The 23,583-nt window shown below is 65.9% G+C and overlaps 4 protein-coding genes across 4 annotated transcripts; 1 reads left to right on the top strand and 3 right to left on the bottom strand.

The window, feature by feature from the left end:
• Positions 1–417: 417 nt before the first annotated feature.
• On the bottom strand, positions 418–4,219 carry LOC104350302 (hexosaminidase D). The gene is made up of 13 exons (XM_086473092.1): positions 3,993–4,219; positions 3,609–3,828; positions 3,378–3,487; positions 2,952–3,039; positions 2,703–2,867; positions 2,426–2,609; positions 2,161–2,232; positions 1,841–2,045; positions 1,661–1,743; positions 1,314–1,392; positions 969–1,070; positions 732–821; positions 418–601 (listed from the first exon to the last, which is right to left on the bottom strand). The coding sequence occupies exons 1-13, from the start codon at positions 4,085–4,087 to the stop codon at positions 418–420; spliced, it is 1,677 nt and encodes a 558-aa protein (XP_086329218.1). The 5' UTR covers positions 4,088–4,219.
• A 4,582-nt stretch (positions 4,220–8,801) lies between these two features.
• On the top strand, positions 8,802–12,461 carry MLST8 (MTOR associated protein MLST8). Its single transcript, XM_086473091.1, has 8 exons — positions 8,802–8,930; positions 9,136–9,187; positions 9,279–9,441; positions 9,535–9,610; positions 10,594–10,746; positions 10,893–11,017; positions 11,447–11,610; positions 12,087–12,461. Exons 1-8 carry the CDS (start codon positions 8,802–8,804, stop codon positions 12,203–12,205), a joined length of 981 nt encoding a protein of 326 aa, XP_086329217.1. The 3' UTR covers positions 12,206–12,461.
• A 400-nt stretch (positions 12,462–12,861) lies between these two features.
• BRICD5 (BRICHOS domain containing 5) lies at positions 12,862–17,627 on the bottom strand. Its single transcript, XM_086473094.1, has 6 exons — positions 17,502–17,627; positions 16,145–16,276; positions 15,348–15,500; positions 14,994–15,101; positions 13,537–13,690; positions 12,862–13,063 (listed from the first exon to the last, which is right to left on the bottom strand). Exons 1-6 carry the CDS (start codon positions 17,538–17,540, stop codon positions 12,969–12,971), a joined length of 681 nt encoding a protein of 226 aa, XP_086329220.1. The 5' UTR covers positions 17,541–17,627; the 3' UTR covers positions 12,862–12,968.
• A 2,130-nt stretch (positions 17,628–19,757) lies between these two features.
• Positions 19,758–23,430, bottom strand: PGP (phosphoglycolate phosphatase). The gene is made up of 2 exons (XM_086473093.1): positions 22,806–23,430; positions 19,758–21,487 (listed from the first exon to the last, which is right to left on the bottom strand). Exons 1-2 carry the CDS (start codon positions 23,428–23,430, stop codon positions 21,162–21,164), a joined length of 951 nt encoding a protein of 316 aa, XP_086329219.1. The 3' UTR covers positions 19,758–21,161.
• Positions 23,431–23,583: the final 153 nt, after the last annotated feature.

Genomic DNA, 23,583 nt, shown 5'->3' with positions numbered 1-23,583 from the left:
CCTGCACAGCCCCCTGTGCGCTACCCCATCCCGGGTGCCAGCCCTCGCCCGGTGGCGTGCAGCACCCAGTGCCCATGCCGAGCTGGATCCCGTCCTGCAGCAGGGTGGGATCTCGGCTGCCCTCCCTCACGGCTCTGCCCTCCAGCTCCAGCTGAGCAGGAGCAATGGGCCCAGGAGCCAGCTGCGGGACAGACCCTGCCCCAGCTCCCCCTCGCCTGCATGGGGTGGGGGCAGAGCCGCGGCCCCCTCCAGCACCCAGCAGCATCTACGAAAATACTTTATTGTGGAAGTGGGATGGGCAGGAGCTCTGTACAGTACAAACCAACGGCAGCGACGCAGTCACCAGCACACAGACGCGCGCGGTGGCACCCGAAAGCCAGCCCAGGGGGGTGGCAGGAGCCAGGGGGGTCGTGGCCCCTACGTGGCCTTGGGCCTGGCGTTGAGCTGGATGATGGCCCGGTAGTCCCGCACCAGGTCCCGCAGCTGGTCCAGGTAGGGGTTGACGTTCTCCTCCATCCACTCCTCCACCGTGTCGGGGAAGTAAACCCGCTCCAGGTGGGCGTGCAGGTCGTGGATGAAGCTCTCCCAGTCCTCATGGAGCCTGGCAGGGGGAGAGTCAGGGGGTCCAGCTCCCTTCTGTGAGGGATCCCAGAGCTGAGCCCGGGACCCCTCCCAGCCTGGGGCAGGCACCCGGAGGGGGGGGGGGGCTCCCATCCCCCAGCACCACGTACTTCAGCACCTTGCTGCCAAAGCTCTCCATGTTGCGGGGGTTGCCGAACCGGCGCTTCCGATGATAGGGGCTGAACCAGCCCTTGATGGCGCTGGGGAGGCAGGAGGGGAGTGGGGGGCGCGAGGGCCAGCCGGGGACAGGGAGCTGCACGCCGGGCACGTCCCCTCCCGTGCAAAAACTTGTGCTCCAGTCCCATGGCCAGAACCAAACGACCCCGCTCCCTCCTGCCGCCTGTTACCTCTCCTCCTCGAAGGTCTTCAGGATGCTCTCCTTCAGGTGGCCATTAACCTGCTCGACCATGTGGTAGATCTCTGCGCCGGGGAAGGCTCCCCTGCCCTCGCTGGGGAAAGGGAGGAGGAGGTGAGAGCCCAAAACATGGGGTGCACTGGCCACGCAGGGCTCTGGGCTGGGTGAACCCCAGCACCCTGCATGGCTGCAGGGCACCCGCCCTCACCCCAGCCAGGTCTGGGACAGGGGCGTTTGGGTAACCAACCCCCCGCCGCCCTCCAGTGTGTCCCTTTTGATGCAACCAGGGCAGCAGCGCCGCGGCCACCCCCCGCCACGGCCAGGCTGTGCCACGCACCACGTGCTCTGCTCCAGCTGCATGCTCTGGAACCCCAACGTGTCCAGGACCTTCCTCTTCGTCTCTTCTGTGAAGCCCCCTGGGGAGGGCGAGGAGAGGGGCAGAAGGGCCAGGGCCACCCCACCGTCAGGCGCTTGCCCCTGGCTTCATCGTGCCCCCAAAACTGGGGGAGCTGAAGTCTCCTTCCCCTGCCTCCCGCCCCCCTCCCAGTGATCCTTCCCTGCCTGCAGGATGGGGGTCTCGCAGGCAGCGGCTGCCCGCAGGGTGGGGAGACAAGGGACGAGCCCGCGGGGGACGAGCCCGTCCGCGACGGCTGGTCCGGTGCCGGCAGTGGGGCGGTGGCTCACCGTTCACCAGGGTCTGCAGGCAGACGGCCAGGGAGGGGATGCCGACGGGCAGCAGCTCGCAGAGCACCGAGTAGTGATCGTACCTGCGGAGCGGGGCCAGCCACGCCATCGCCTCCTGCCCCGCCGCCGCCGGGGCTGCGCGGGCACCGGGGAGGTTTGGGGGGTCCCGCCGCCCCTCACCTCTGCCAGCCGGTGAGGATGATGCCCTGGAAGCGCAGCGGGGCCAGCTGGGGCAGGGCCTGCATCACCTTCAGCCAGCTCAGGTGGTTTTTCAGGTGGTAGCTCAGGGGGGGCCAGGTCTGCGCCGGCCCCGTGGTGCCCTTGAAGGCGCTGGCGAACCACACCGCCTCGAAGCCGCTCTCCGCGTACTTGGCGAGGAACGGCCCTGCAGCGGGACACGCGCCAGCCACCAGTGCCACCGTCCCCAGGAGGCTGGGGTGTGGGCGGGGGTGTGCTCCAGAGGGAGGTGTCCCCCCCGGGACCCCTGCACGCCACCTTACCGATCTGCTCGGCCTCAAAGTCGGGTGCGTAGAACCACACCACGGGCGAGACGTGCTTTGCTATCCCGGACTCTGTGGGGGAAGCAGGGATGGCGACGTGGGCACCGGTGCCGACGGCAGGAGGACGCCTGGGGCTCCTCGTGCTCCCCCGAGAGCACGGGCTCCTGCTGGCCACCGGGCACGACGCCTGCCAGGGTGGCCGCATGAACGGGCGCCGCCAAGACCCCCGGCTCGGGTGCCCCCGCTGCCGTCCCCATCCTCTCACCCCGCAGGGCTCCCACGCTGATCTTCCTCAGCATGTCGTCCCACATGAGCGCCCGCAGCCCCCAGTGCTGCGTGGTGAGGAAGCCCAGCACCTCCTTGATGTGATTCAGGTACATGGTCCCCATGTCGCCCTTGTTGTGGCTCATCCAGTTTTTGGAGTCCATCCCCTCCCCGAGATGGAAGACCTGGATTTGGGAGAAGGGGGATGCTCAGCACCCCTGGGAGCAGCCCTGGTGCCCGGGGTGAGGGCTGGGGTCCCCGCACAGCCCACCGCCCACCTCATCGGCGCCGATGTGGATCCAGGCGGAGCGCCTGTGCTTCTCGATCACCTGCGACAAGACGCTCTTGAGCAGGGCCAGGGTGTCGGGGACGTGGGGGTTGAAGCTGTTGGGGAAGCGCTCGACCTCCCGCAGGTGCTGGTACTTCTCGTGCTTGAGGATGAACTGTGCGGGACGAGCTGTCAGGGGGGGTTTCCAAGGAGGAATCCCCCGTGATGTGGGATGAGGAGCGGGACCGGGACCCCCTACCTCCACGTGCCCAAAGGTCTGCACCAGGGGAACCACCTCCAGCTTGTGGAGCTCCGCCAGCTGCTGGATCCGCTCGACGTCCTCCTCGCTGGGAGGGCAGGGACAGGCTCACCAGGGGGTGCCGGGGCAGGGGGCAGAGCGTGAGGGCACTCCCCCCTCCTCCTCCTCCTCCTCCTTCTCCTCCGGCACCCTGCCCACGTTGCCCCAGCCGCCCCACACCTGTGTGGACTTTACTATGGGGACACAAATATTGACCCGGCAGGGCAGGAAGCCGATCTGCTGGCGGCACAACCTGGCGCTCCGACCACGCTTATCGCAGGCACGGGTCCAGGCAGGTCGCACCCAGTCCCGGGCACACCGGGACCTGCCGGGGCCTCACCGAGCCGGTAGCCCTCCCCGCCAGCTCAGCACACAGCCCCGGCTCACCTGTAAGCGTAGGGGGACTTGAGGATTTCCAGCTCCCCCTTGAAGGGGAACATGTCCTCGTACTCGATGAGGATGCCGTTGGCTCCCAGCTGGGACAGGAGGGGGAACAGCTGCGGGACGGGCAGGGAGGGCTCAGCCAGCAGGGATAACACAGCCCCCGGGGGCCGGTGGGGACAGCCTCGCCTCGCTCTGCCGCTGCCCCATCCCTCCCTGGTCCCTGGGCATCCCCACCTGCTCCAGGTAGGAGACCCTGGGCGCAGCTCCCTTGAGATCCAGGTGGACCAGCCTCAGCTGGGTGGTGCTGAAGTCCCTGGGGACCTGCTGCTCCTGCCTCGGGGCCGTTATCTTCACAGCAGCGAGCTCCAGAGCCTGGCTCTGGGGGCCGGCGTCCCCAGTGTCCTCCCAGAACCCGCTGTCCTTGCTGACGTGCTTGTGCAGCTCCAGGGTAAAGCTGCAGGGAGCGGAGCAGGGCTGGGGGTGCCGTGGGGCGCAGGGCCACCAGCTGCACCCCAGCACCAGACCCTTGCGTGGGCACGACCCAGGGTCTCCCCGCAGACCTTTCCTGGGACCCTGAGCCCGCCGGGACCCCGCGCCTGGGGTCCTGCTGCCACTCACCTGTCACGGAAGAGGAATTTGATGCCGGCCAAGGCCACGAGCAGCAGCACGACGAGGCGCAGCAGGTTGAGCCTGTGGCTCCGCTGGAAGGCCATCTCTGGGGGGCACACACAGGGCTCGGGCTGTGTGGCAGCACCCCCAGGGACCCCCAGTGCAGCTGACCCTGTGCAGCCCCACACACCGTGCCCTGCTCCCTTGGCCAGGGCAGCACGAGACCCAGAGAAAGCAGACACGGGCGAGGACCCCTCCTGCCACCCTGGTCCCCATCGGGGACACGCAAAGAGGTTCCCCGTGTCCCTCTTACCTCATGTGCACCAGCCCTGGGGCCAGGGGCCGGAGCTGCTTTTGCCTCTGCCTGCGAGGGCGCAGCCACCGCGGGCTCTGCCAGCGCAGGAGCAAACAAGGCGGTGGCTGCAGGGCAGGTCCCTGCCAGGGGATCCCCTCGAACGGCTGCGTCACGGGGCGGCTGGGTGGGGTGGCATCACAGGGTGGGCATGGTGCAGGTGGGGTCTGGCCAGGCACAGGCAGCAACACCCCTGCGGGTGGACGAGAGGCAATTCGGGACCGCCCGCGCATGTGCCGGCACTGGGCTGCTCTGGGGATGGGCACCGGCGCGACCACGGGCACCAGGGCTGCTCCCAGGGCAGCCTGGACGCCCCCAGCACCCGCAGGGACGGGCACACGCTCGCCACACGCGGCCCACAGCATCCACCCGGGGAGGTGAGTCCCACCGGCACCGCGGAGGGGAAGGGGCACGAGCTGCTTCGCCCACCAGAAAACAACCTCGGAGCGGGCAGGAGCCCGGCACGGTCCGGCCACCCGGGATCCGAGCCCGGCAAGAGCAGCTGCCGCTTTCCCTGCAAAGAGGGAGAGGGGCACGGGTGGGATTGCCCCACCGGGACACGTAGGACTGACCACGCAGGGTGCAGGGAAGGGCCTGTGTCAAAGAGTTGTCACGATTAAGATTAATAAAATTCATTTGAAGTCTTTTTTTTCCCTAAACCAATTTTGAGAACGCCTGAGATGGCAATCTACCGATTTAGCTGAAAGTGAGCCCAAAGCAAAGGCAGTCTCCGTGGAGCAGGAGGCAGCGGTTGCCCCTTCCCTGGTCCTCCCCCACGGCCACAGCTTGAAGGATTGCGCAGCGATTTGTACCCGCTGCCACGCGACCAGCCCCAACACCGACACCCACAGCAGCGTCCCATGCAGCCGGCACCGCAGCTGCCGCAGGAGAGATGCTCAGCCAGGCCAGACCCCGGAGAGCTCAGCACCGGGGGCATCACTGCAACCCGGGGCGGGGGGCACCGCTCCTGCGAGCCCCAGGGAGCCACCAACCTCCGCAGCCCCAACGCAAACCCTTGGGAAACCATCACAGGGGAAAAACCGCCAAGCAAACCCTGTGTCCCCTGCTCCTGCAGCCCCCTCGGGGCTGCACCGCGCCCACAGCTCTGCTCCCGGGTGACAAGGGACCCGTGGTGACGCCTGCTCCCACCCCAGGAGCCCAGAGCCACCCCGCTGCGGGCAGCACATCTCCCGTGGCACAGCAGGCAGGAGGCAGCGCGAATCCTCCTGGAAGCTGCCCACGAGAAGCGCTGGCATCATTTCTGCCTCGTTTTTCTCCTTTTTGGCCAACGCCGGCGGGGCAGGGATGGGGCAGCGCATCGACGCCCCCAGCCCGGCAACGTGCTGCGAGCGCCGGGGCAGCTGCCGCCGGCCCTTTTGGTGAGCTGCCACCCCAACAACGCGCCAAACTTCAGGGTGAAATTGAAAGATTCGGGGCCTGAAAAGCAGGTTTTGGCGGCCGCCGGTGCAGAAGCGGCTCAGCTGATGGCGAGGGTTTTGTTTGTGCTGCCAGAGCGGTGGCACCAGGGCAGAGCCGCGCTGAGCCGCCCCGCGCCTCCGGCTCTGAATTAGCCCTTTTTTCCAGACGCAGCCCTAATCCCTCCTGACACCCTCCTGCCGCACGCTGCCACGGGCGGGCACAGCGGCCGGGACCCCTGGCACGTCCTGCAGAGCCAGCGCGGGACGTGCTGTCCCCAGAGCCCGAGGCCCCAGCGAGGGGAGGGAGCTGGAGCATCCCTGCTCCGTCCCCACCGCCCAACGGGTCCCCTGGTCCTCGTGCGCAGGAGGCAGGGTGGGAGCCTGCTTTTGGGGCAGGTCGTGCCCGCGCTGCCCCCCGCGCTCGTGTCCCCGCACGGACACGCTGCCTCACGCTCAGCGCCGCACCTCCTGGGACAAACGCAGCGCCCGCTTCCTGCCCTCTCCGTCCCCGCTGCGTTCCTATCCTGCCTGGCCCTGGATGCTCCCGGCAGCTCCAGCGCGGCTCCGCAGGGATGTGCCAGGCTGGGGACAGCTGCCAGCCCCAGGGTTCACCTCCGCTGGGCGCAGAGGAGAAGAGGGGGGGGCTCCACGGCCCCGGGGCATGGGGCAAGGGGGGAGCGCAGGGAGCCCAGCACCCAGGAAGGCCATAAATATGCAAAGTGCTAATCACGCTGTCATGGGAACACAGCGCCTGATCGGAAGAGGGATAAATATTTAGACAGACGCTGTCAGCTCGCCAAGATTTGGCGTTTTTAATATACGTTATCTTATATAAATAGAGAACAGGTTTCCAGGGTTTGGGGCTCCCGGGCACAGCCCAGGTGAGGGCAGGCGGGATGGGGGCACGCCGGTGCTGGGGTGCAGCACCAAGGGCTTTGGGGGGAGCAGCCAGGACTCTGTGGCCCTACGCCGCCGGCGGGAGATGCCTTCGCAGCGAGGGCTCAGCTGATTGATGCCGCCCCTCGAACCCGGCATCTCGCCGCCAGCACCCGCTGCATTGATTAACGTGACATCTTCCTCTGCCAGCGCTTTGGGGACGGGGCTGGCACGGTCCCCGGGAGGCTCGGAAGAGCCTGCAGCTCCTTGCAACTGCCCAGCCTGGCTCAACACCCTCCGCAGTCACAGGGTGAGGGGGGGGGGGAGGGGGGGCCTGGACCATCACCTCCCTCCCTGCCTCCACGTGGGGTTTGCTCCCAGCTCCCTGAAGCCTCCCCAGCTCCCCACTTACCTTCCCGAGCCCGGAGGAGAGGAGAACGGCAGCAAACCCAAACCAGAGCCTGGAAAGAGCGGGGCCGTGGGGAGGACGGAGCCGAGTGTCCCCGGGGTGGCCGATGCCACCGCAGCCCACAGGCCGGCAGCGAAGGCTTTGGGTGCCGGCGCAGGGTTCGGGTGCCGCCCGGCTGCCCGTTGCCGCGCCAAACCCTCGCCCCCTCTGCGGTCGTGTGAAGATGCTGCCACCCCGGGCACACTCACGTGCACGCTCACACGCTTCCAGAGCCTTCCTCGGGCAGCCCCGCCGAGGCCATCCCGGTCCCTCGCACCCAGCCTGGGTCTCCCCCGTGGGTTGAGCTGCCCCTCGCCGGGGACCACGGCACTGCAGCCCCACCTCCTGCGTGGGGAGGCTGCAGGACTCCCCCCCCCCGCGGGGCTACAGCCCCCATGGCAGCAGGAGGGGGCTGTTTCCCCAGCCCCCAGGGAAGAGACGGTCCCTGTCCGTCCCCCCCCGCCCCGGGACGCTGCGGGACACACGGGGCAGCCCCTGGGCACAGGGTGTGTGGGGGTGTGGGGGCTTTCGCACCCCACCCAGCCCACTGCGCTGCCGGGGCTCCCCCCCACACACCCCGCAAGTGTGGGGCACCCCAGTCTCCCTACGCCCCCAGGGACCCCTCGGGCATCCCCGTGCCCCACGGCACACTGCGGGCTCCGCTGGGCATCCCTGCGGCACCGGGCCCCGCTGCAGCACCGGGCATCCCCGCATCCCCCCCCCCCGGAGCATCCCCGCATCCCCCCCGCCCCGGGCACCCCCGCGGCACCGGGCATCCCGGCCATCCCTGCATCCCTGATCCCCGCTGCGGCCCCGAGCATCCCCGGCTCCCCCGGCCCTTACCGGCAGGTGCGGGGCCGCCGCGGGCACCGCCGGGAGCGGGTGCGAGCACGGGCACGGACCGCAGCCGCCGCCGTTCTTAAAGGGCCCGGGCGGCGCCGGTGCCGTGGCGGTGCGGGGCGGTGCGGGGCCGAGCGGCAAGCGAGGGGGGGATGCTCCGGCTCCCGTCACCCGCCGTGCACAGCGAGGCGGCACCGGTAGGGCGGGGACCGTGCCCCAGCGCACCGCTGCGACACCCGCACGGCGGAGAACACCGGCACGGCGCGATGCCGCCGCTCGCTCTGTCCCGGGGAGGCACCGGCACAACGGGCGGCACCGGCACAAAGGGCGGCTCTCGGCCCCAGGACCGCACTGCGGTGCCCCGGCGGGCCGGGCCGTGCTCGGGCCGTGCCCGGTCCCGCTCCCGGTGCCCGCCCCCGCCCCCCCGGTGCTCGGCGCTGCGCCCCCTGGCGGCGCCGCTGGGGAGCGAGCTCCCGCCACCCCCGCCCTCCGTGTGCCCCGTGGTCTCGCCTTACTCCCCCCCCACCCCTGCACATGGTATCGCCCGACGCCGCGCTCTCTCGCGCATGCGCCCTCCGACGGACGACGCCCTGAGAGGCTGCGCGCTGCGGCGGGGCGCCACACGCGTGCGCAGCCAGCCGCCCTGGCCACGTGGCGCATGCGCAGAGCGAGGCGTGCCCCCTGCGCTGGCCGCCGCTGCCGGTACCGGGGGAGAGCGGGGGGGAGGGGCGGGCTCCGAGCTCCCCCGCGCCGCAGCACGAGCGCACGGGGCGGGCGCGGAGGCGCAGGCGTGCACCCAGGTGTGAGCGGCGTGCGGCGGCGCCGCGCAGGCCGCCGGTACCGGGGGGGGGGGGTGGGCCTGAGCGGGCCCCGGCGGCGGGACCATGAACGCCGCGCAGGGCACGGTGGGCAGCGACCCCGTCATCCTGGCCACGGCCGGCTACGACCACACGGTGCGGTTCTGGCAGGCGCACAGCGGCATCTGCACCCGCACCGTGCAGCACCAGGACTCGGTATCCTTCACCGCCGCCCCGGGCCGGGGCCTGGCGGGGCCGGGAGAGGCCGCCCCGGGGTGTCGTGTGTGGGGGCGGGTGTGTGTGGGTGTCCCGGCCCCACGAACACCGTTAGCTCGGTGGCACAGCCCACGTTTGGGAGCGCCCGGTCTCACCGGTCGGGTCCCGGCTGCTGCTTCTGACCGACCTTAACGGGTACCGGCAGCAAGTGAACGCCCTGGAGATCACGCCGGACCGGAGCATGATCGCTGCCGCAGGTGAGGCCGCCTGGCCCCTCCGGGGAGCGGGTGACACCGGGCACGGGCCGGGGGACGTTGGTCACCCCCCGCTGCCCGGTGGTCGCTGCAGGCTACCAGCACATCCGCATGTACGACCTCAACTCCAACAACCCCAACCCCGTCATTAACTACGACGGCGTCAGCAAGAACATCACCTCCGTGGGCTTCCACGAGGACGGGCGGTGGATGTACACGGGCGGGGAGGACTGCATGGCCCGCATCTGGGACCTGAGGTGGGCAGAGGCGGCGGGTCCCCCCCGTCTGGCGGCACCACGGAGGCGGTGGAGCTGCCTCAACCCCGATCCCTCCTCGCTGTTTCGTTGCAGGTCTCGTAACCTCCAGTGTCAGCGGATTTTCCAGGTGAACGCTCCCATTAACTGTGTCTGCCTGCACCCCAACCAGGTGAGCACCGGCTCCCCCCTCCCCGATTTCCCAGCTCACGCTTTGCCGTGACCCCTCCCGGGTAAACCTGAGGAGTGGCGGAGTTTTGTGCTGGCAAAAGCTCCGGGGGCTGGCTGGGGCGGGTGGCCTTCCTGGTGACCCAGACCTGAGCTGTGGGTGGCGTGGCTGGACAAGCAGCAGGCGGCTCCCCGCACCCAGGCTGCCCCTTCCCTCGCCGAGCTGCTGGTGCCGGTGACAGCTTGAGCAACGGCGGGGGCTGAGGCCCGAGGCGTCCAGGAGACGCTCCTGCGCTCAGCACTCAGCTCAGTCCATCGAGCGACGGTGGTCTTCCTCGGAAACAAGCCTTTGCTCAGGGGTGCAGGATGAGCTGCGCCCCAGGACCCGATCTCTAGGGATTCTGCTAAAATCATGGCCAGCGCAGGGCTGTCGATGAGAGCCCTGGTTTTAGTGGAGAGCCGCCAGCATCGTCTTCCGGGCTGAGCACGGGCTCGGAGCCAGAAGTCCTGCCCTTCAGCTGGCTCTTGTCCTTCCCCTGAGAAGGGGAGAGAGAGAGAAAAAAAAAAAACCATTTAGGCTTGTGTTCTTCAGGTATCTGCACGCTCTTGAGTGCTTCAGTTGTTCACTGGCCAACTTGCATCTTAATCCCCGCTCCTCAGACGTGCTGAAAATCATTTGGCTTCTCTGGAGGTTGGCTGGAGCTGGGCAACGGCTCTGGAAATCTGGCAGCCGCCATCTGCTCGGGGGGTTATAAAATTAGCAAACGCTTCTGCGAAGGGAAACGGCCTTTTTTTGCAGTGTGCTCCGCTGCTCCCAGCACGCCGGGGCAGGCAGCAGGCTGCCCGAGCTCTGCAGCAGCCCTGTGCTGGGCAGGAATTAGGCAGAACAGGACCCCGGTGCTTAAAACCAGGCTCCACCGCGGTTTGGGCATCGGCCAGAGGCTGCTGCTCGCGGCCCAGAGCGACCAGGCTGCTGTGTCCTTGCAGGCAGAGCTGATCGTGGGGGATCAGAGCGGGGCCATCCACATCTGGGACCTGAAGACCGACCACAACGAGCAGCTGATTCCAGAGCCCGAAGTTTCCGTGAATTCGGTTCACATCGACCCCGACGCCAGTTACATGGCGGCCGTTAACAGCTCGGTGAGCTCCGGCGGCCTCTGGGCCGGGCCTCCCGCGGGCAGGGGGTGAGCCTGCAGCGCTGCTGCCACGTGGGAAGGCAGGGCTGCTTTTGGGGGGGGCGGGTGACCACCAGCCCGGCCTCAGTTTCCCCCCCTGTCTCCCCGCAGGGAAACTGCTACGTGTGGAACCTGACGGGCGGCATCGGCGAGGAGGTGACCCAGCTGATCCCCAAGACCAAGATCCCGGCGCACAACCGCTACGCCCTCCAGTGCAAGTTCAGCCCTGACTCCACGTGAGTGCGGGCCGGCCCCTCGCCCACCTCTGGTGGGAACAGACGGTCCTTTCTGGGCCGGCCGAGGCCAGCTGTGCCTGCGGGTGCTGGCTCCACACGGTCCCCAAGGGAGGAGCGGGGCAGGAGGCGCGGGGACGTGCTGGCAGCAGCGTCCCAGGCTCGTGATCTCAGCGAGCTTCGCAGCCACGAGCTGTTCTCCCGGCTGGGATCCAGCTGCCGAGCTCCAGGAGCAGAGCGGTGAGCTCGGGGCGCTCCTGCGCCGAGTCCCTGCGGCTGGAGTCTCACCGAGCAGACGGTGGAGGCGGAAAGAAACCCGGTGACAGCGAGCACAGGCCTCCGGCCCGCCGCTGCTCCAGGGCCCCGTTAACGAGAGGCCCCCGGGCGCCCGGCGTGACTAACGAGGCGCCCTCGCTCGTCTCTTCCTGGCAGGCTCTTGGCGACCTGTTCTGCGGACCAGACCTGCAAGATCTGGAGGACTTCCAACTTCTCCCTGATGACCGAGCTGAGCATCAAGAGCAACAACCCCGGGGAAACGTCTCGGGGCTGGATGTGGGACTGCGCCTTCTCCGGGGACTCCCAGTACATCGTCACAGGTGAGGCCCTGCTGCCCCCCCTGCCCTCGCTTCGGGCTGCGCCAGGACCCCCCACAGCAGGGCCCTGCCCGGGCCTCACCAGTTCCTCCAGCTGGGGCATCGCCAGGCCCTGGTGCGCCCGTGTGTGCGAGGGGAGAGCGCCCGGCCTCGCCCCCGCGGCGCTGCCGGCGCTGCAGCAGGGCACGTGGTTCACCCGGGGAGATGATCCCCGGGGGCGCAGGTGATTTCGGCTGCGCGCAGCGCCGCAGGCCCTTCGACGCGCCCGCGTTGCGGCTTCCGCAGGGCCTTGTCTCCGAAATAAGGGGAACCTCCCGTCACACGGCAGCGCACGGAGCGGGCTCTGCCCAGCTCCCCGACCGGTCAGCAACAGCCCCAACAACTGGGTTGAATGGAGCAAGAGAAACGTCTTTCTTGTAATAAGCCAAAGAAAAGGGGAACGCAGTACATCCCACTTCTCTCTTCACTTCCTCTTCCAGCCTCCTCTGATAACCTGGCCAGGCTGTGGTGCGTGGAGACAGGAGAGATCAAGAGGGAGTACAGCGGCCACCAGAAAGCCGTCGTCTGCCTCGCTTTCAACGACAGCGTGTTGGGCTAACGCTCGGGTGGGAGAAGGGAAGGTGCTCTGCTTGTTGTCCAGCTCCTCTCTGGAGCCCGAGAGACGCACTCGTAACCACCCCCTCCTCGGAGGGAGAGGGCTCGGGCGCTGGCAGAAGCAGCTTCGGCTCCGAGCAGCTCCTTACCGACACGTGTGTGGCCCCTGAGGGAGCCCGCTTGGACCAAAGGGAACGGCAGAGGGAGGCACGGCCCCACCGCGGGGCGCTGGGTGCTGTTCGGCCGGAGGGATCCCTGTGGCATCGGCCGCTGACGGCCTTGGGAGGTTCTTGTACCCCAAAAGTGGCAAAAAAAAAATATAAAATAATAAAAATCAGCCTTTTAAACGGTGGAAGAGGCTGAGCAGAGAGAGGAAAGGCAGCTGTTCGCTGGGTTTGCAATCCCTTTATTCAAAGTGCGTGTCGCAGAGCTGCGCTCGCACGGCTCATCCGCCCACCCGCCGTCAGCACCTCGGGTGGAGCAGGGCTGGGGCCGGACACCGGCAGCTGCCCCACGCGATGCCTCTGGGCCTGGAGCTCTAATACCTACGGGCGAGACGCAGCCCTGGGGCGCAGCTGCAGATCGAGGGGCAGAGTCCTGTTGGTTTTTCTAAACGCTCCTGAACTGCAGCGTGAAATCAGCAGGGAGCTTTTCGGGGGGCGCGGGGGGGATAGTGTAGCTGTTCCCTTCCTGGTTGAAACCAGAGGCTTTTCGGGAATCCAGTTCAAGTATGTAGAGCAGCAAGGGGGTGTCTGCAGCTGCAGCACTTACTCGGGGAGGTAATAGAAGCAGATCGAGACGCAAATGTTGCTCGGAAAACAGATGTCAATGCAAAGGTAAATCAGCCGCTGCTTCCCCGGACCTGCCAAACGAGCAAGGGCAGACGCAGGGTGAGAGGAATGCCTTTGCAGCCCTGCAGAGCCCCGTCCCGGCGGAGCCAGCCAAGGAGAAAGCCTCAGGGAATGACCTTTCTCATCAAAGCTGGGGTCAGAACAGAACGAGAGCTCAGCAGGCTGCTGGCGGTGGCGAGGAAGGTGACGAGCGCTAAGCCAGCAGCGGGGCAGGGGGCTGCTCTGTGCCGCCCGAGCGGCTGCGCTGCCCCGGGGAAGGGGGCTCGGAGCCTTTCCCAGCCGGCGCCGCGCTCCGCTGCCGGCCGGGGGTAGGAGCCAGCGCTCGGTGATGGCTGAACAATGGTTTGATACTGAGCCAGAGGTCACTCGTCCCTGTCCTGGGCCTTGGCAGCCCGTCCTGGGACGGGCATGAGCTGTTGCTCCTCTCAGAGGTACTAGAGACCATCGTGCTTCCCTCACCTGCAGAGGGACGTGTACAACTTACCCTCCCCTCTCCTGACCCAGAAGATGGACGTCTCCTCACACAGGGTCTGGACAGCCTCCCCCAGGCTTTGGGGGTCCACTTGTTCCCCCGCCAGAACGCCCAGGAACTCCCGGTAGTACTTGGTCTGGTTATTCTGACGTAGCAGCTCATCAGCCTGAAAGAAATGTCCCTGTTAATCCCTCCCGAGGCACTTTGCTCCTCCGGGTGCTGCCCTCCAGCCCCGCAGACCTGCTCTCAAGCCACCCCAGGGCTCTCCCGACGGCTGCCCCATCCCACCAGGCTGCCGGGACGCTGGCCCTGGCCGGAGCAGCCTCCCAGGTGCGAGGCTGGAGCGGGGACAGCCCACAGCATGCCAGTTCCTCCCGGGCCCCTCGCTGGGCTGCTCCATCCCCAGGCCTGGAGCTGAAAGACCCCGTTGTGCCAGGGGTCACAACGGCCACAGCCCCTTGGAGCATCGGTCTGACCCGTGCCTGGTCAGGGTTCGGCTGCACCATCCCCTCTCCACCCCTGTCCCGTCTCCACGCACAGCGGCAGAGCCCCCAGCACCGGGTGTGATGCAAGTCACGTCCCTCAGCCCCGTGGTGGCTGGGACAGGACAAGGCTGAGCTGAGACTCCTCGGTGCCGGGTCCCGTTCGATGGCCCCGCGGGCTGTTGGTAGCCCCAGCACCACCAACTCCTCTATCAAGGAGCCTCAGAGCCCGGCAGATGCTTTCTCCTTGCCTCCCCTTCGGCAGCCTCCTCTCACGGGTGCTGCGTCCCTGCCCTCCTCTGGGTTAAACCCTGCCCGTCGCTTCCTGGCTGGGTGGGAGCAGCAGGTGAGGGATGAGGAGCCCCCAGGAGCCCCCGAGGAAACGGAGAGCAGCTGGCAGGGGCACAACAAAACGGGGCCTTCTGTCTTCTTGAAACAGAATCTTGCCCCGGCCCACGCATCCATTAACATTTCGTTCAGAGGGTCCGTATACGTGAGTTACTCCACCTTCTTCCCCTGCGAATTGCCAACAAACCCCCTTTGTCTTTTGTTCCCCGGATTTTTTGAGCCGGTAACAGAATCCAGTGGGAGTGGGTGCTGCGAGAGCCCTGCTATTCACCTCCGCAGGACAGATCCCCCTTCCCTGACCCGCAGCTCCGCTGCTTCTCCCAGAAGACAGGACATGGATAAAACCAGGAGCTGCTGCTCCAAGCTCACAGGCTGGGCCCAGCGCTGCAGGGCAGAGCTCTGCTCCTCCGCAAGACGCCAACCCGCCCCCCCAGCAAGCAGCAAATCGCACAGAACAGGGGGCTGCCGCTGCCACCCCCGGCTGGGAGAGCCCGTGCCCTCATCTAGCCACGCGTGGGATGCTGGAGCCACCGCTCCGGACGCAAACCCACGCAGCAAAGGGCCTTCAGCGAGCCGGGACCCTGTGCAAAGCCCAATTCGCTCAGCCGCCCCCGGGGAAGGGCCGCAGCGGCTGCTCACTCTCTGCTCAGACGTGTTGAGAGATGTCTGCAGGGTCTGGCGGTCCCAGGCGTCCATCCTCCGCAGGTAGCACACGCGCTGCTCCACGGGCTTGTAGCACACGTAGCCCTGCGAGACAGATCGCGCCCTGTGACAGCACGTACCCGCGGCTGTGAGCCCCCAAAAAGGGTCAATCCTCCTTTTGCGTCATCTTTCCTAACTAAAAGTGCAGAGAAAGGCACCAAACAGTAGCTGGTTGATGCTTTTCCTGGTCTCCACCTCCCGCTCCCACCCCAGCAACTCTTCTCTCGGCAGCCTGGGCTCCTCAGGTCGCTCCCAGGCTAACGAGGCAGGTCCTGATCCCAACGCACTCACGTTCCTGCTGTCGTACAGCACCACGGCGGTGTGGTTACTCTGCGAGGTCACGTAGTAGGTCACGGTGCTCCTGGACTCGTCCACCAAGGCCGTCTGATTCCTCAGCGGGTCCTGCTGGCCCGGCAGCGTCAGCCGGATGAGCTGCGAGCCAGCCTGGGCACAGAGAGAGGGAGGGCAGCGCCAACCGGCCGCTGTGTGGTGCCTGTGCTCAGCACCCCCCCGCCGCCACCCCCGCCCGGACCCTTCGCTGGCTCGTCCGAGTTATTTAGCAAGAGGGAAGGAAGCTCTGACCCAGGGGAGGGGGGGGGGCTCTGGGAAGCAGCCCCCTCTCCATCAGGCAGGGCTGGGGGAGAGGTGCCGGTGCCGCTCACGCCGAAGGCACCCACCCTGGAGGAAAGGGCCAGGGCACTCGCCAGCCTCTGCCAGAGCCGCCCCACGGGGGGAGGCTGGGATCGGCCCCCGCAGCCAGCGTGGCTCGCGGGCAGCAAACCCGCTCGCCCCAGAGGCCGCAGCCGCCGCGTCGGGACGCGCCTGCTGGGCAAAGCACCGGCTCGCGGCCGCGCGGGCGGGCGACGCGCGGGAGCTCCTCTCCCTTCGGCGACGGTTTCTGGCGGGCGCGTGGCAGGGGCGAGACTCGCTGCCTGCGGCGCTGCCGGCACCTTCCTGCCCTCCTGCCTGCGGCTTCCAGAGACGGGCATCGGCCGAACCCAGCCCTGACCTCAGCCCATTCCTCCCTCCCGGCAAGCGCTGCCGACAGAGCAGGGCTGCGGGCAGGAGGGGGCTTCGGGGTCCCTCACCTGGGCAGAGCTGGGGGAGAAGCCGAGGACCCCCACGACGCCGATGCCAACGACTGCCAAAAACAAGGCGACGGACAAGATGATCCAGAACGTCCTGGATGGAGCCGTGAGGTGGGCTGCGGCCCTCCCGTCCTGCGAGCCAAGGCGAAGGAGTTAAAAACCAACCCGTCTCCTGGTTCTCCTTCACCCCAGAACGCGCCTCCTGCTCCTGACACAAATCACGGTGCAAACTGCCGGGGTTTGAGTGCGGAACCGCCAAAGCACCGCAGCAGCAGCCCCGGGGTAACGTCGCTTTTATCCCACGGGGCTGGAGCCTCAGACCTGGCATCCCAGCGGCCGGGGAAGCAGGCAAAGGCTGCGAACCCGCCGGGGAAGGGCTGGAGCACGAAGCTTTCCGCAAACAGGGGCGGCGGCTGCTGCTGCGCTTTGGCCCCAGATTCGATTCTTTTGGTTTATAGCAGAAATCCCCAGGAGAACCATCAGCACTAGAAACAGGCCCTGGATGGAGGGATCCTGCTTCCTTGCCCCTCCGTATATTTGATTATATTTCATTTCCTCACTAAATTGTTCTCCACGCAGACCAAGCTGTTACTTGAAGCAAGAGAGCTTCGCAGTCACGTGGCACTTCTAGCGGCTCTATTAAAATTTACTTTAATTCTTACGTTGAAACAATTAAATTTAACTTGATGGTACATAAAATTATTTTTACAAAGCAGAAGGAATGCGCTTTCAATAATCCCAACCGCCCACACTTAAAAACCCAAAGTGTTTCTCAATCCTTTGAAGCACACAGAGAAATTCAATCAATGCCCACGGTCAGATTTGCTACAGCCGCACAAGAAATGGGCTCGTCAAGCCTCTGGGTCAGTATCGACCGTCACGGGTAACGTGTCACTTCCAGAGGGATCCCAGCAGAAAGCAGTGAGCCGTAACAGGGGTGACGCTGCGCAGAGCCGAAATCTTGTCGATGCAAACGCAGGAGAGCCGGAGCCCTGCAGTAACGGGCAGGTTTTCAATAGCTAACGGAGTTCCCCCAGGGGGGGAAAGGCGCGAGTGAGGAAACCCAGCGACTCCTGTCCCTCGGCAGGTCGCGGCTCACGGGCCGGGGTTCCCTGACTGCCCTGCCCTGCCCTGCGACACGTCGGTTTATCCCGTGTCATTCCGGGCACTTACAAGAAAATCCAGCTGACGGAATCAACTGCCTTGCGAGGAGCTGAGCGGCTGGTGCTGAGGTTGGGGATGAACAAAGTCTTACCAGGATCCATGGGAATGGGGGCAGCTCGGCCCCCTTCAGAAGAGGAATCAGGGGAGCACAGAGCGGGGGCTCTGCGGTAACTGGGGGCCGAGGGATACTCACCGCAGAGGCGGCGCTGCCGGTGCCGTTCCTGCCCTCCATCCTCCCCTTCAGGCGAGGACCTCGCTCCTGCGGCTCTGCCTCCTGATGGTGCCCAGGCTGGGCATGACCCCGGCTCCAGGCACCCCGGGAAACCTGAACGCGCAGCAGCGACACATAAAGACACGTCCCTCGCGGCCAAAGGGCCTCCTGGCCAGGAGCTGCTCCCCTCGGAGCCACGGGGAGGCTGAAACCTTAGAGCTGCCGCCTGGGGAGAGGAGGAGGGAAGGGGGGGTGACAGCCTGGGATGCTGAGGGACGCTGTCACACCGCTCTTCCTGCTCACCTTGCGAGCCGGCGGGAGGGGGGCAGGTGGGTGACAATGGGGGGCTTTGTGTCAGCCCTCCCTGCTGGCAGGGCCCGACGGCGGGAGCGGGTGAGCCTCGTTGAGAGGCACAATGAACAGAGAGACGCGGCAGCCTGCCCTTGTCATCGGGTATTTCAACGGGAACTTTGTGCTGCCGGAGCTCCGTGGGCTGAAGCCAACCGTGGCTCCCGCGGGCTGCTGCCCCGCCAGGCTCGGCTGCACGGCCACGCTCGTGTCCCACCGACGGGCCTCGCCCCGCTCAGACCCCAGGGGAAAGGAGCTCGGCTGCAAAGCCGGCGCCAGGAGCCGAGCTGCGCTGGTGCTAACACCCGGCGAGAAACACCCCGCGGGGAACAGCGAGCCCAGGTCGCCAGGCCACGGTTTTCCTCAGTCCAGGAGCCCCCACGTGAGCTTTGTGGTTTTGGGACCTGCTGGCCAGTAACCAGCCGAACGGAGGGAAGGGAAAGCGCCCCAGAAATCCTGCATGTGGTGTCTGTCAAGGGAAAACGCAGCTTTTGGCCGTTTTCCTACCCAGCGTGGCCCAGAGCTGATCAGGCCCAGCCAAGAGGGCAGCTCACCCTGGAGTTCCTTGTCATTAAAGTGCAAGCAATCCCCCTCCCCACATGGCCTCTTTCCTTCTGCAAGTTAAAAATGAGCGATTTCAGTAGAAAAATCACCACCTTGTTCTAGAGCGCTGCTTCTGCGGGACGGGAACTCAAACTCTGGACAAAGACACACCTCGACGCCACAGCCAGCGAGTCAACGGACCACCATGGTCACCCCAACCGACCGCCACGGTCACCGCAGTCACCCCAACCGACCACCACGGTCACTCCTCTAAACCAGCCCAACTGAGAGCCCGAGACTCGTGGCAGCCGCGGCTCCGATGAGAACAGGCCCAGCGCTGGCAGGGCCCAACCAGCCGTTCCGCGCCGCGCAGGCACGGCAGAGCACGGGCAGGGCTCCCCGCGGCGACGCCTGCTCGCTGCCTCCTGCTGCCGCGGCGCTCAGCGCCTGAAGGCTGAGCAACCAGCTGCAACGCGCAGCCGGGGCCTTCTCCCCGCGGGGGCTTTAACAGCCGCGCAGCAGACGCTTCCTTACGGTAAGGAATCCATGCCCGGCCTGACCGAAGGCGCAGGAAGGAAGCAAAACTCCCTGTAAAATGTCGCTGGGGAAAGGATTGCCGCACTCTGCTGTGCTGGACCCAAAGAAGCAAATCCCAGCCCATGCTAAAGGCCCCGCACCGCTCTGCTCACCTGAGCCAAAGAAACACACCCCAGCGCCTGGGTTCCTCTCCCCGAAACCACCGCGAGGAGAAACGCCAACCCCCGACTCCTGGGATTGCCACCCAGCGCCGCCGCGGCGAAGAGACGACGACACGAGACAAGGCCAGGGGAAAGCAGGTTTGCAAGTTTAATGGGAATTCAAGTAGAGGCTAAAAAACCATTTGGAAGCCGATACAGAGTTTTGAAGCACGACCGACACCTTCGCCAGCACGTTTCGGCGACCGGGAACCGAGGCAACGGCTCCCTCGCGCACGGACGGGGCTCGGCGGGGACAGAGCGCTGCGGAAGGAGGCCGAGCGCCAATCCTGCCATCCTAAGCGCCAGGCGCAGGGACTGAACCGAAGAACACGTCGGTAGGTCGGGCCCTACCTGCAGGAAACCCACCACAGCCGCCTCCACGTCACCCAGACGAAGCGAAGGCTCCGCCTGCGCTTCCCCGCGGCTCCGCACGGCCGCGGCCTCCCGGCCGGAGGCCGGGCAGAGGGGAGCCGCGCTGCCGCCCGCAGCGCCCAGTCACCACCCAACACCCGTCGGCGAGGTCAGCCGGTGCTCTGGCAACGCCGAGGGCCGACGCGCCCCGCGGGGTTGTCGCTGCACAGACGAGGCAGCGAGTCGCCCCGCTCCGAGGGGAGGGAGGCGGCACCGACGCACCGCGGGAGACGGAGGAAGGTGGTTGAGTTTAACTGCCGACAGCGGAACCCGTGGAATAAAAGCGTGCTATTTGCATATATTAACTTCTCACTTCGTTCTGTAACGCAAAAGCTCCCAGCTGGGGCCTTCGAGTCGGCCAGCACAAACACCGACCCGAGCCGTGCGCCACAAAACCCCCCTAAAGCTCAAAACGACACCGTCACCGGAGCCAGCAGCTGGTGCCAGGCCCCCGCGGGCGAGATGAGCCCCAGGGATCTGAAGGAAGCACGTGCCGCCGTCCCCCGCAGGCAGGGACTCGCCGGGTTCCTCCGGTGGGCAGCTGCCTGCGTGCTGCGGCCGGGCCCCGCAGAGCGAGCCTCAACTCCCGTTCTGCAGCCAAAGCCAGGGCAAGCGGCTGTTTTGGTGCTGAGGGAAGGACAAGAACTAACTCGGTGCTCGTCGGGCCAGTGATTTCTGGGAAGCAGCAGCAGTGAGGGACAGTCCTACGTGGTTACAGACTTTCTGCATCACCAAATGCAAAAGCTCAGGAGAATTAAACCTACTGCGATCAGTGAAGTACATTCCTCTTATCCTCCCTTCTGGGAAACAAGATATATTATCATATACTATACTTAAATTTATAATTTAAATATATTCTGATATATATTTAGGATCAGGGTAGGTCTTGTATGTACATGTGCTTTACACATACACCCAACGCTCGGACAAATATGCAAGACACCGTTTGTAGGTGGCGAGTGGACTCAACCTCACCTGCAAATTGCCATGGTCAAGGGAAGGAGATGGATTTCAGCTCCTGGGACCTGACGTGGCGCCTGCAGCGGGCTGTACTGCTCAACAGGACCCCATCCAGGGGGAAAAAAAAAAGAAAAAAAAAAGAAAACCAAATCACTCTAAGGCCAAACACTAATTCTGCCAGCCACCACAAGCGCTCCCAAGCACAGCCACTACGTTACTACATGCTCCCAGAGTCATTTCCCTGAATAAACCAGACAGAGCCACGGCCCGTCCAGGAGAGGACGCGCTCCCAGACGTTGGGATCTTCCCCTCAGGCCCACCAGCTCTGCTTTCCTCCACTCAGTCTAGAGGACAATGGGACATCGAGTATCACAAACGTCTGGATTGACGTGGTGCTTCTAATTAAAACAAAAAAAGCCCCGAGCTCCCCCGGCTCGGGGGACACCGTGATGCCCTCTGTGCTTCAAAGTGCACCTAAAGACCGAGGTGGGAACAAAACCATGCCGAGGGGACAGGAAGGCTAAGAAGCTACGGGCTGCTGCTAACGCCGGGTGGCATCCCAGCGAGTACGTCCCTGCCACAGGGTGGTTCACAGGGGCCCTCCTGGGGGCACCGCTGCAGGGGCCGCGAGCATCCTGCTCTCCTACTCCCCCAGCGCCGGGAGGAGGTCGGCTATGCTCTCCACGTAGTAATCGGGCACCAAGCTCTGCCGGGCGGGACAGTCGCTCTCCTGGTGGCCCTTCACTTCGTCCAGCGTGGTGACGCCGGTGAGGGTGAGGAGGGTGGTGAGGCCGCAGCGGTTGCCCATGAGGATGTCCGTGTCCAGCCGATCTCCCACCATGATGGTGCGGGAGGGGTCGATGTCGAACTCGCTCGCCACGCAGTCGAACATGTACCGGTTGGGCTTCCCCACGATGAAGGCCTCGCGCTGGGCGGCCGTCTCCACCGCTTTCACCAGGCAGCCGGTCCCTGCGGAGGGAAAACGTCGGTTAGAGGCTGCCACGGCGCTCAACAGCCACGGGAGCTGCCCCAAACACGACGGGAGCTGCCCCAAACACGACGGGAGCTGCCCCAAACACGACGGGAGCTGCCCCAAACACGACGGGAGCTGCCCCAAACACGACGGGAGCTGCCCCAAACACGACGGGAGCTGCCCCAAACGCGACGGGAGCTGCCCCAAACACGACGGGAGCTGCCCCAAACACGACGGGAGCTGCCCCAAACTCGCCCCAGCGCTTTGGGGACACCACAGCTCAGCTTTACAGCGAGGACAGGCGGAGGAGCAGGGGAATCCCGAGAGCTGGCGCCCGAAGCAGCAGGCGGCTGGAGCTCCGTCCCACCAAGAGGGCAAAAGGGAACGGCTGTTCCCCAGGTAAAGGCTCAACAAGGATTCTCCCTCTTTCGGGGGGGTGCAGTGAGGAGGAGGAGGGGACACCCGGGCTGCCACACCGAGGTACAAGCCTGATGCTGTTATAATCAGGTCTGAATTTTGACTAGAGAATTACTTTTCATTGATAATTGCTTTTAATGAGCAACTGACGTCTTGTATTAATTTCCTGATGCAATCAATTTACCTGACGGTAAGAAATACGCCAAACCTCCCTCCTGCTCAGAGACAGCAGCTGCAGGCCTGGTGAAAACGGCCAAAGCTAAAGCTGCTGCGGGGCGTGAAATTGTGCAGGACACAGAGCAGGGAGGCAGGGAGACAGGTACCGGGGTGAAATTGTACATTCTCAGCTCGTTATCTTACGTGATAAAACCACAGAAACAAAGGAATGTTACTGTGAAGACTCTCCCATCCTCCCCATCCTGATTTGTAGATCAGAGATTTTGATCAGTAAAATAGCCAATGATTATATTAGTATAGGAGTACTAATAAAGTCATATAGTCGGCTGGACCAAACATTGTAAATGTCAAAATTAATAGCGGGCATAACACGCACGCTTATGTTACAATATGTTAAAGACCATGACTTTGCAGAAAAAGGATATAAAATGCTGAATTTTCAATGTAACTCTAAAGTATATCAGGTGGAGCCACCCCCCGTGCTTCCCAGTGCAGCCGTACAGAAGCGCCGGCTTCTCTGCCGCGGTGCGGATCAGTCTGTCGCGATGGCGACCCTCCCTCAACACCGCTGCCCTTGTCCCGAGACACAGAGCCGGGCCCGGGGGGGTCCCCAGAGCCCGGGGACTCGCCACGGACGGCTCGGAACGGGCCGGGGCCCCCTCCCCGCCCCCGCAGGCGAAGGGCCCGGCCGCCCCTCGCACCCCCCCCCGCCCCACGCACCGGGGATGGCGGTGCCGCCCTCGAGCGGGAGGCGGTGGTCGCGGTTGGTCCCGACGAGGAGGCAGTCGGTGCCGCCGCGCAGGAGGTAGCGCAGGGCCTGGCAGAGCTTGGCGTAGCTGAAGTGCTCGTCGAAACCGACGAGGACGGCGCGGACGGCGGGGTCGAGCGGCGCCTGGGCCCAGTCGGCGGGTGCGGGGCCCGGTAGGGCGGCAGGGCCGGGCCCGAGGTGCGGGACACCGACGGCCTCCAGCTCGGCGGCGAGCGCGGGGCTGCCCAGCACGTAGGCGGCGGCGCCGAGCGGCAGGGCCTGGCGGAGGTAACGGGCGGCGCAGTAAGCCGAGCCGAAGACGTGGCGGGGCTCGGCGGGCGGGAAGCCCAACCGCCGCAGCTTCTCGGTGTAGGCCGCCCGCGTCCGGCTGCTGTTGTTGGTCACGTAGCAGAGCCGCTTGCCCGCCGCCGCCAACCGGCCCAGCGCCGCCGCCGCGCCACCCACCGCCGCCTCGCCCCGCCACAGCACGCCGTCGCAGTCGAAGAGCAGCGTGTCGGCGGCGCCCAGCACGGCCCGGGCCGCCTCGGCCTCCAGCCGCCGGCACCGCCGCGGCCCGCCGCCCGCCATGGCCGCCATCGCCGCGCTTCGGCTTAGCGCCCCGCCCCTCCGGTCAGTCCCCATTGGCCACGAAGCTCCCGGACCGCGCTCCCATTGGGCGGCGGCAGCGGCGGCACCGCCCCACCCCGCCGGGAGCGGGCGGCCGGCGCGCTCTTCCGCACGTCGCCACCG

Source organism: Leptosomus discolor, chromosome 14 (assembly GCF_034619465.1).
Source record: "Leptosomus discolor isolate bLepDis1 chromosome 14, bLepDis1.hap2, whole genome shotgun sequence".
Classification (NCBI taxonomy): domain Eukaryota; kingdom Metazoa; phylum Chordata; class Aves; order Leptosomiformes; family Leptosomidae; genus Leptosomus; species Leptosomus discolor.
Note: the sequence above shows the minus strand (reverse complement) of the source record. Positions and strands in the feature narration are given on the sequence as shown.